The sequence below is a fragment of the Natator depressus genome, chromosome 14 (assembly GCF_965152275.1).
Source record: "Natator depressus isolate rNatDep1 chromosome 14, rNatDep2.hap1, whole genome shotgun sequence".
Lineage (NCBI taxonomy): Eukaryota > Metazoa > Chordata > Testudines > Cheloniidae > Natator > Natator depressus.
In genome coordinates this window covers 39,870,141-39,880,711 of record NC_134247.1, presented here as the reverse complement: position 1 = coordinate 39,880,711, position 10,571 = coordinate 39,870,141, and the positions used below count along the sequence as shown (strand labels likewise).

Here is a 10,571-nt window from a genome sequence, read left to right as displayed (position 1 = left end):
GTGTAGTGGAGGAGGTGGGTGTATGTGCCCTGCCTTCCAGAGAGAACCAGTCAAGACAATAAAGCGGGGTGGGGGAGAGAGAGAGAGAGAGCAGCTGCACATGTGTGTAGTTGTGATGTTTATGACACACATACATTGTAACTGAACAACCCCGTCTGACAATTTAATAGTTTATTTAGTTAAGACAAATATTCTGGATTTCTTGAAATTCCACAGTTGAAATACAAATGATGTTATTGAGAAAAGTTAAACTTCAACATAGATTTGAGGGAAGAATCAAAAATAAATGTAAATAATTCCATTTCTAAAAATATGTTTAGATGCTTGATTTTGAAATACTGTTGAAATGTAAATTGAAATATTCTTGTATTTACACCTTGTTACAATAATATTTTCTAAATTAGAATCATCTTTTTTCTTTCATATTTTACCTTGAGAGTTCACAGGGGTAGAAAATTCTGGCAGGAGTGAATGACCCCATCCCCCACCACCTGCTACCCCTGGGGCAGGGGACGGGGCAAGGGGAGGGCTGGGGGTTGCCAGGTGTCCGGTTTTCGACTGGACCCTCCAGTGGAAAAGGGAAACTGGCAGCGTCCGGGCAGCACAAAAACTCCAGTAGCTGCAGTAACCGGCCTCCACCACAGGGGGGCGGGAGGAGCAGCAGCGCCGGGGGGGCCGGTCTGAGCCGCGGGGTCACTGTCAGGGACCGAGATTCCCCCCGGCCGGAGCCGGGACCGGGCAGATGATCAGGGGAGCCGCGTTTCTACCCCCAGCGTTGAGACCGGGATAGAAATAAGGGCGGAGCGTCCCGGAGAAGGTGTCAGTGAACGTGAAGAGATGGGACCCGTCAGTCACATTGTAAAACGAGACCTCGCCCGCCTCATAGTCCAGGAAAATCCCCACCCGGCCGGGCCGGACGCTCACGGGGAGGGGGGTCGAGGGGGAGGTGAGGGCCTTGTATCCCCCGTCCCTCAGCCACACGGCCCAGTATCCATCCTCAGGGGAGAGAAAGCTCTCCCCCTTCCTGCTCACAGATTCCCTACAAACCCCCAGAGTCCATCTCGTCTTGTCTCCCACCCCCACCTCCCAGTAACGCCTCCCGCCCGCGAACCCCTCAGCGCCCAGGACACAGACACAAGGATCAAATCTCTCAGGCTTGTCGGGCAGATCCTGGCGTCTGCCTCCGTCTCTCACACGTTTCCGATCCTCAGACAGGACGAGGTGGGGATTTGCCGTGTCTGGATCCAGAGTCACGTCCACTGGGGAGAGAGTCACAGAGTCAGGGCCGGGGGCAGGGGCTGGTCACTGGGATCGAAGGGAAATTAACCTGCGTCCCCGTTAATCCCTGGGGGGGGGGTTGTTGCCCGAGGGGAGTCAGGGCCCCTCTGCCTGTGAGGAGACGATGGGGGGAAAGGGCAGGAGGAGCGGGGGAGGGGTGGGGAGGTGTCACTGGGGGCGGGGGAGGGGAGAGGCTGATGCTGGGAGAGGAAAGGGGAGGGGCAGGTGACAGGAGTAGAGGGGGAGGGGTAGAGGGGAGGGACAGGCACAAGGGCAATGTGGGGACAAGGGAAGGGGCAGGCACCATAAGAACAGAGGGGGGTGAAGGACAGGATCCTGGGGGCTGCAGGGGGTGGGGAGAGAGGTGGGCTCCATGGGAGAAGAAGGGGATGGACCCCAGAGGGCTGCGGTGGGCAAGGGAAGGGGCGGGCACCACAGGGCAGATGGGTGTGAGGGAATGGGGGAGCTCCAATGGGGAGGGGAAATCAAGGGGAGGGTGAGCTGCCAGGGGGTGAGATGATGAGGAGTGGGGAGGTGGAACCATGGGGGGTAGCAAATGGGCAGGCACTGGTGCCAGGGGGCAGAATGGGGGGTGAGGGAGCAGGTGAGCAGAAGGGGGCAGAGAGAGGGGTGTGGAGAAGGGCAGGACCTAGGGGGGCAGAGGAGTGTGAAGGGAGATGTGGGCACCAGGGGGGCAGAGGGAGGATGAAGGGAGGGGTGGGACCCAGAGATTAGGAGAGGGTGAGGGGAGGGGCGGGCCAGTGCTGGGGTGAGGGGAAGGGCAGAGACCAGGGGTCTAAAGGGGGTCGAGAGAAGGGACTTGCACCAGGCGGGCAGAGGGGGCAAAGGAAATGGCAGGTACCAGGGAGGCAGATGGGGCAAGGGTAGAGCTGGGACTTGGGGCAGAGGAGGAGCTGGCACCAGGGGATGAGAGGGGTGGTGAGGGGTGCAAGTGTCATGGAGGCAGAGGGCGAGGGGAGGGGAAGAGTGAGAAATAAAGAGAAGATGGCATGGATGATGGTGGCAGAGGGGCGAGAGGAGAGTGAGGTCAGTGGGGCAGAGGGTGGTGAGGGGGTAGGCATCAGGGAGGAAGGGGACAAGGGGAGGGTCAGGTGTTTGGGGGGGCAGGGGAAAGGGGTCAGCACCAGAAGGGTGCGGGGGGTAAGGGAAAGGGTAAGTGCCGGGGGATTGAGGGGGTTGAGCAGAAGGGCAGACACAGGGAGGGTAGAGGAGGGGAGGGACAAGCACCAGGGGGCAGAGAGGGGCGAGGAGAGAGGCAGGGGCACGTGGGTAGAGGGAGGTGTTAGAAGACGGCATTGGGGAGAGGCAGGTGCCAGGGGGTCAGAGTGGGGCTAGAGGAGGGGTGGGCACAGGGGGGTGAGGGAAGGGGTGCGTGCTAGGGGTGAGAGAGGGTGGGGAGTGAGGCAGGTGCCAGGAAGGCTGAGGGGAGTAAGAAGGGCAGAAGCCAGGACAGCAGAAGAGGGTGAGGGGTGGGACGGCCATCAGGGGGCAGAGGGGGTAGAGGGGAGGGGCAGGCACCAGGGACGCAGATGGGAGTGAGGGAAGGGGTGGGAGACATGGCAGCAGAGGAGGGAAAGGGGAGAGGTGGATGCCAGGACATAGAGAGGGTGTGAAGTGATGGGTGGGCTCCAGGGTGCAGAGGATGTTTGGGGGAGAGGGGAAGGTGCCAGGAGGGCAGGGGGGGAAGGGAGGGGGGTTTCCGGTGGGGCAGAGGTGGGTGGAAGGCAGGGGCACATGGCAGGGAGGCAAAGTCGGGGGAAGAGGGGTCTAGGGAAGCAGAAAGTGGGTGGGAAGAAGGGGAGGGACGAGGAGGAGGGGTCAGAATAGACGCAGGGTCCAGGTGGGCACAGGGGTGAGAAAAGGGTAAGGGATGGGCAGGAGCCAGAGGGCTGAGGGAGAGGTAGGCCCCAGGGAATCTCTCTTGCTTTGGGGTCATGTGTGGTTGGTTTCTCGCTAAGAGCAGGTTGGTGCTGGCCCCACACATACTGGGGGTGGAGCCCTGCCCCAGGGGGCGCAGCTGGGACTCCCCATGCTGGCGGGCCCCACGGGCACCACCTTCCAGTCAGGCAAACCCCACAGCCAGCCCCTCCCCTCTCCTGGCCCAGCCTGTCCGCCATGGGGCAGTGGTCTGGGTTGGGCTCAAGCGGGCGACAGTGCAGTGGAGGATTCTGGTGGTGGGGGGGTAAATGCGTACTAATAGGCTGTTGCTAATGAGGCCAGGGCAGTGGGGAGGGGAGGGGGCATTTCCCCACTTCCTGCCCCCTCCCTCTGGGAGAAGCTGCACCAGGCACCAATCCCAGTTCACATCTGCACAGCAAGTCTGCCCTGGGGGTTTGCACCGGTGCAAGGAAACCCCGGCAGACATGGCCTGAGACACTGGTGTGCCAGGGGCCGTAACCCCTCCTGTCACAGGAGTTATAGATCAATAATTACAGGGTGACTGGAGCAGGGGAGCTGGACTCTGGGTCTCCCAGGTTGGGGCCCGACACACTGGGCTGCAGAGTCAGTCTTGCTCCCACGCTCTGGCCCAGTGCCCAGGGCAGTGTTTAGACACAGAGGGACGTCATCAGACCCCCAGAGCCCAGCAGCTCAAGCCCTCATGGCGTCCCACGGGGGGATGGAACCGGGGGCTCCCCGCTGAGGGCCCAGCCACGGGGCTAAAGGCTGGAAGGGAAGCGGTGGCACCTTTCTGTTAATTGAAACTACTCAGCAAACTCGACATGGATTCGCGAATAGTTTCTGTCGACCCGAAATATAATTTTGCAGCAAATAAACTATTTGCCCCCAAAATTACACCCAGCTCTATTTCAAACGTGTCCCAGCAACTTAGGAGCCCAAATCTCAGTGACTTGCAGTGAGTGACATTCAACATCCGCAGAACCGCAGTTACGGGCATTTCAGACTCAGGACATCAGCTGTGAAACACTCCAGAGCTGCTATTTAATTTGCCCTGGGTAAAAAAATTCCCCCTGAGCCCCTGATCTCGCCCCCACAAATCAGCCTGAACTCTGCCCAGAGCGATTGTCCCATGGACGATGCTGGCGGCACAGACCCTCTGCAGCTGCACCTGGGCGTCTCCCAGAGCAGATAATGGTCACAGAGACCGTCCCAGAGCCCCAGGGGCTCCGGTGTCTCCATCTAACGACTGTGCCAGCCACCCCCCTCGCTCTCATTAACCAGCCCTGCATCAGACGCGCTGGGAACTTTCAGACCCAGACTCTGGACACACTCTGGGTTCATGGACACAGCCCGCGGCAGCAAGTCTCCGAATGGGGTGGACAGATTCAGGCTTGTGGGGCTCCCTCTTTGGAACTAAAAATAGCCGCATAGACGTTCAGGCTCAGGCTGGAGCTCAGGCTCTGAAGCCCAGCGTGGAGCCGGGTCTGCCCCTCACAGCACAAGCGGGGAGATTGTCTGTGTCCACGTCCCCTTCACCCCATTCCTGGGACAGGGAACAGCAGCCCCAGGGCCCCTCCCTTCACCCCCAGGGCAGGGGAGCAAGAGCCCTCGGCCTTCTGGGCAGTGGGGCCTCCCAGCACCGATTCCTGGGTCAGTGAGAAAGTGTCTCCACCTGGAGAGCTCTGTGCACCCGGCAAATACACAGATGTGCCCATGGATCAGGATCCGGGATGGTCCTCTCCCCAGGAGTGATGGAAACTCCCTAAAAGTAGAGGGGCCATCGGTGCCTGAACCATGGCCCCGCCCTCCTGTGTGGGTCCTTCTCCTGGAGCTCCTGCCCCTGCACCACCCCTTCTCCCCAAACCCCTGCCCTCACACATCCCCTTCTCCCCAAGCTATGGCCCTCACACGGCCTCTTCTCAAGACCCCACCCCCACACCGCCCCTTCTCCCCAAGACTCCACCCCCGCACCGCCTCTTCCCCCCCAACACCCTGCCTCCATGGTTGCTCCTCTCTGCCCCCTCCCGCCCCCCATCACTCACCCTTGCAGCCGGAAAAAAGTGGGAGACCTGGCCCTCCTATCAGTAAAAGTGATGGGGCCATGGTCTCCTGGCCCCTCTCTTCCAGTGCTATTTATTCACCGCCCCCCCAACCCCGGGAGGAGAGGGGGCCTTGGGGCAGTGTCAGTGAGTTCAGTGCTGGGGGTACGAGTGAAGTTTACATCCCTCCTGCTGGAGCTCTGTGTGTCGAGGGTATGAGGACGTCACAGCGGCCATGTGAGCCCCGCACTGTCCTGCCAACATGGCTCAGCCCTGATACTTGCTGGAGTCTCTCCCTGGGGAGGAACCGTCCCTGCGGCCCCTTCAGGCCTTGGCCTCCCTGCGGAGGTGGCCGGTGAGGATGCCGTTAACGAGAATTACGACATGAGCTCCTGTTCGCTGGGAGCCGGACTCTGAGCCTGGGCTGGGATCGGTCACTGGGGAGTGAAAGGCCCGAGCTGTCCTCACTGCCCCCCTGAGCCAGCCCAGCGCCCCCAGCCATTCAGTGTGATAACAGCGATGATCACACTTGGTGACATGCCCAGTGCCCGCAGCGGGCAGGGAGAGGGCCTGTCCAAGGAACAATGGGTGCAAGCTGCAGCAAGGGAGACTGAGGCTGGAGATGAGGAAACACTTTCTAAGTCTCAGGGAAGTGAAGCTCAGGACCTGGCTCCAAGGGAGGTTGTGGCATCCCCATCTCTGGAGGTTTGTAAGAACAGGACAATCCCCTACCGGATATGGTCTAGGCCCTGCCCCAGCCTGGGGGGGCTGGACTAGGTGACCTCTCGAGGTCTCTTCCAGCCGTGCATTGCTAGAAGTCTAGGTTACAGCTGTTCTGGGGCTGGGCCCAGGGCCCTGGGGGATCTAAGCAGGCGTGTGGCACACGGCAGAGTTCACATGTTAGTGATCCTGGCAACTGGCAGCTCAGCATCCCTGCCAGGGGCCTAGGCTGGCACATGTCTGGCTGCCTGTTTCCGGCTCAGCTGGGTGTTACTGTGCCGTCTGGACAGGACCTAGGGTTGGAACCTGGACGGGTTTCCCAGGATTGTCCCTTTGTTCAGGTCGCTGACCTGGGAAATCTGCGAGTCTGCCCACGACATTACTAGCCCCAAGTGAGATGGGGAGTGCGGGACCAGTAGGGCCCATTTACATGGTTCAAGTACCGGATGTGGGGGTCACTACTGGGGCGGGAGGGGAGTAGATCTGGCACCATGTCCTGCTTGGCGAGGTTGGTGCCTGGCCCAGCCCCAGGAACATGAGCCCATGGGGCTGGTGCCCTCTCCCAGGGGTGGGATGGGGACACAGTGCCTGGGGTGAGGGGACAGGTGGTGTATGTGGAGCAGGCAGATGTCCTGGTTTTTTTGCACCTCAGAGGTGGCAACCCTAACAGGACCCCCAGCGGTGTTTGTGTAACTGCCCTGGGTGTCCCCTCCCCAGCTCTGTGTGGTAGGATACCCCGGAGTGCATGGACCCCTGGGCCAGTGGGGCTGCTGTATGTGTGCATGGCCCCTGGGCTCTCTGATCCCTGCTGGAGCTGCCCCGACTCTCCCAGCAGGCACCAGGGCACACACACGGTCAGGCTGCAGGCTGGGAGCAAACACACACACAGCTCAGCCACAGAAAAGCTGCCTCGTGTTCTGGGCACAGTTTGTTGTAACTGGGTCAGGGGAGTGTCACAAGCTGGTTATAAAAACCTGTCTGCCCTGGCAGTGGGGACAGGGCCTTCCTCCCCCCAAATCCAGGGGGACACTGAACAGCTCCTGTCTGGTCCTGTTACGCTAGAAGGAAATTGTGGCTAAAGCTCGGTGTGAGCCTGGCGATGCTGCTGCTGGGAGGAGAGAGCTGAGCAGGTCCGTTTAATTATGGACAGCTGAGAATGTCCCTCCTGCAGAGCCCAGGTACCGCTCTGGAAAGGTGACACCAGGGCGCAGCATTTCCTCACTAATCAGCCCTTTCCCAAAGTGGGCATGTCCCTGCTGTGCAATAAACCTGGGTTTTGTCTGCCCCTTTCCATCTGCCCCCAGTGATATTGCTGTTTCCAGCCTATTGCTTTTGGTATGAAAGTGCTGGTGCACTGGGGAAATGAGGAGAGAGCTCTCAGGGGCAGGTGGGATGCTGACGTGAATGAAGTGTCAGTTTTTGGTACAGTACCTGCATATAGCTGGGCTCTTCTCAGCCCTGAAAGCAAACACAGAGAGAGAGAGAGATGAGAACTCCTCTGAACACAGACACGCTGAGCAGGACACAGTGTAGAACACGGATTATATTAAGGGTGTGTATGTGGGGGGCAGGAAATGGAACTTACCAAGCCCAAATTCAGTGAAGAGTTTCCCTAGAAAACAATAAATAAATAGATCTGAATTCATGCTTATAAAAAAGGGATGGGAGCCAAAAACCTAAAAGGAGTTTAACTCGTTAGACAAAAGATGCACCTAGGCATTCACAACAGATCCAGACACTTGCACAGCCCTAAACAAGCAGTCCTGAAGGAGTGTTAAGAATGAAACAGCTGAGCTGCCAGCAAAAATATGCATCTAATTAAAATCAGCTACTGACGCAGAGGAAAAGAAGGTAGGAAATGTTGCACCCTATATTTTTTAAAAAGTGCAAGAGTGATAAGGAGAATTACAGCCCAGTTAACTTTAATTCAGATCCCGGTAAATTGGTTGAAATTATAATTAAAAATAGAATCCAAAAGCATGTAGATGAACACATAGGCGCCAACTCCATGGGTGCTCCAGGGCGGGAGCACCCGTGGGAAAAAAATGGTGGGTCCTGAGCACCCATCGGCAGGCAACACCCCTCCCCTCCCAGTGCCTCCCACCTGCCGGCAGCCGCTCTGATCAGCACCTCCCCCTCTCTCTCAGTGCCTCCCACCTGCCGCAGATCAGCTGTTCTGCGGCATGCGGGAGGCGCTGAGGGGGGAGGGGGAGGAGTGAGGGCTGGGTGCATTCAGGGGAGGGGGTGGAACAGGCTGGAAAGAGGTGGAAAGAGGCGGGGCAGGGCCTTGGGGGAAGGGGTGGAGCGGGGGATGGAGCCTGGGGCAGAACCAGGGGATCGAGACCCCTCCCTGCCCTGCACATTAGAAAGTCGGTGCCTCTACTGGTCACCATCTCCAAGAGGACAGAGCAGAAATTGAGGGTGGAGGATTCAGGAAAGGGAGAAGGTGTTAATTATAGCATGGAAAGACTTCAGTGTGGGGAGAGAGAGGTTATTATTAGGACTGTTCAGAGAGGAGACAGCAGAGGACATGGCAGAGGTGCACAGACTAACGAACAGCACGGAGATGGTAAATCGATTATCGGATGGTCCTAGTCACCCTCTCTCAACAGTTTTTTCCCATTTTTTTAAGTTGCTGCCTTTCAATTTCACTGAAATACTTTCCCAAGAAATACACAGTGACACTTCCCCATCAGGTATCACTCAGACCAAGAGCTGAGTAGCATTACACATATCCAGGGAGAGTGAGGACAGTCACAATTTGTTAGATAGAACTGCAAAATTATTGGGGATGTAAAACCTCCCGATTCAGGATATAAGCTGATCCTGAACTGCCTAGAGCTAGGAAGAAACGTCCCCTCTGGGCAGGGTATTCCATGACTGTCTTATTGGGGTTTCTGGAACCTTTCTCTGAAGCAACAGGGAGACAGGATCCCACAGTAGCTTCTTCCCTGGTCTGATCTGCTATGGCAAATCTGGCAAAGATTCTGTTTACTGAATGTACCAGTCAAGAGTTATTACACAAAATCACATTACGGTACCTAGGTAATTATCCCAAATGTCAACTCTAAGTTAATGCATTTGTGAAAATGTGCCATGAAATGTTATAAAAATGAATCACAACTTAAATGTCTGAAAGTTTAGCAATTCACAATTATATGTCTAATCCCAGCCCCAACCTTTCTGCAGACAATTTCTCCCTGGCCACCACCTTCCTGATGGGGAATGTCCCTGATGGGGAAGTTAGAAATATTATTACAACTTAACATTTCCCCTTCACTAAATATATAGTGAATGACAAAATAATACATTCACCTGCTCCCTTCTGTCAATGACAAGGAAGCAAAACCCCAGGTTATTTCAGTGGCTGGGGCACTGGTAGACATAGCTAGTGTGTGCAGAATGGAAGGGGTTACGGTGGAGCTCTACTTGGCATGCAATATAAAGCAGAGTGTGTTCCATTTGATAAGAGCCCTCAATAGCTGCTTAGGAAGGATAAGTTATATTCCCTCCTTGCTAACATTAACGAAGAAACATTACCTTTTTCTTCACGATGTTCTTCTACAAATAAATCATAAAGAAGAGGATGTGATTTAACATCTGGCACATTTACAGGAGTATTTTCTACTATTATCTATACATACACAGGCTTACAGCTGTTGCCATTGACTACACTGTTGTCAGGCCCTTGTGTAACGTGATTATGCAGTCATTTGCTCAGCTACATTATTTCCAATTTTTTTAAAATTGCCACATAATTGTGCTCCATAATTGGGGCTTCTGACTTTTGGGTTTAACTGATAAACACTAATAAAATAAGTCCCTAATAAAAATAAATACTTCCAAAGAGAACCAGCTGCAACAATACAGCAATGTCTGCCTGAGTTTGCAGAGAGCCTGAAACCAGTGATCTGAGAGATAGGAACTGCCCCCTTCATCTCAGTTTGTAGATTCCAAAGCCTTATAGTGACAGCATTCAGAGCTATTTCATGGCTGATAATTTGATCAGAACTTCTCAGTAGTGTGCTTCTCCCTCACTGGTTGATGTAGTGACAGAAATTGGAGTAGAGTGCACTGAGGCAGCTACTTGCCATGAAGGCTGCTGGGTTTAGAATAATGAAATCAAGGCCTTTCCCTCCCAAATTTAATGTCACCTCTGCCTGTGGCCAAAGGGGGCAGATGTATCCCCTCCTCAGTCTGAAATGCCACCCAGAGTAGGTCTTCACTGCAGTTAGCCCAGATGATCAGCACCCATTCTGAGCCCCTGGGTTAACCTAACCTGGGTGTGAGCAGCCCCACTGCAAAGCCCTACCCCAGTTACTGTGTCCACACTGGTGCTGCGCACCCCGTGTGAGTCCCTACGACTGCTGGAAACATATCCCATGGTTCTCGGTGCTGAGTCAGCTAAGCCACACTGATTCTTTCCCAGTGAATTATGGGAGAACTTGTCTGTACTTCTAGCACACCTGGGGGAATCATGGGACGGCACTGGAGGACTGTCAGCACTGAGTGATTTAGCTTGTGTCCTCACTGTAGAATGGGCAGGTTACCAGCCCAAGTGAAAGTGTTACCTGGGCTCTAACCCTCAGCCCCAGATGGGCCAGCTCCCCTTGA

At 55.8% G+C, this 10,571-nt stretch overlaps 1 protein-coding gene across 2 annotated transcripts in view; it reads right to left on the bottom strand.

Annotated features, from left to right (window-relative positions):
• Positions 1–483: 483 nt before the first annotated feature.
• LOC141998457 (butyrophilin subfamily 1 member A1-like) overlaps positions 484–10,571 on the bottom strand; it is a 46,676-nt gene continuing 36,588 nt past the window's right edge. Inside the window, exons 7-10 of one of the 2 annotated variants that reach the window (XM_074971308.1) lie at positions 9,498–9,518; positions 7,543–7,569; positions 7,389–7,415; positions 484–1,259 (exon numbers count right to left, since the gene is read on the bottom strand). In XM_074971308.1, the coding sequence (XP_074827409.1) occupies positions 700–1,259; positions 7,389–7,415; positions 7,543–7,569; positions 9,498–9,518 (635 nt within the window). In that variant the 3' untranslated portion in view covers positions 484–699. The remainder of the gene's footprint in view (positions 1,260–7,388; positions 7,416–7,542; positions 7,570–9,497; positions 9,519–10,571) is intronic. The other variant, XM_074971307.1, reaches the window with a different exon arrangement.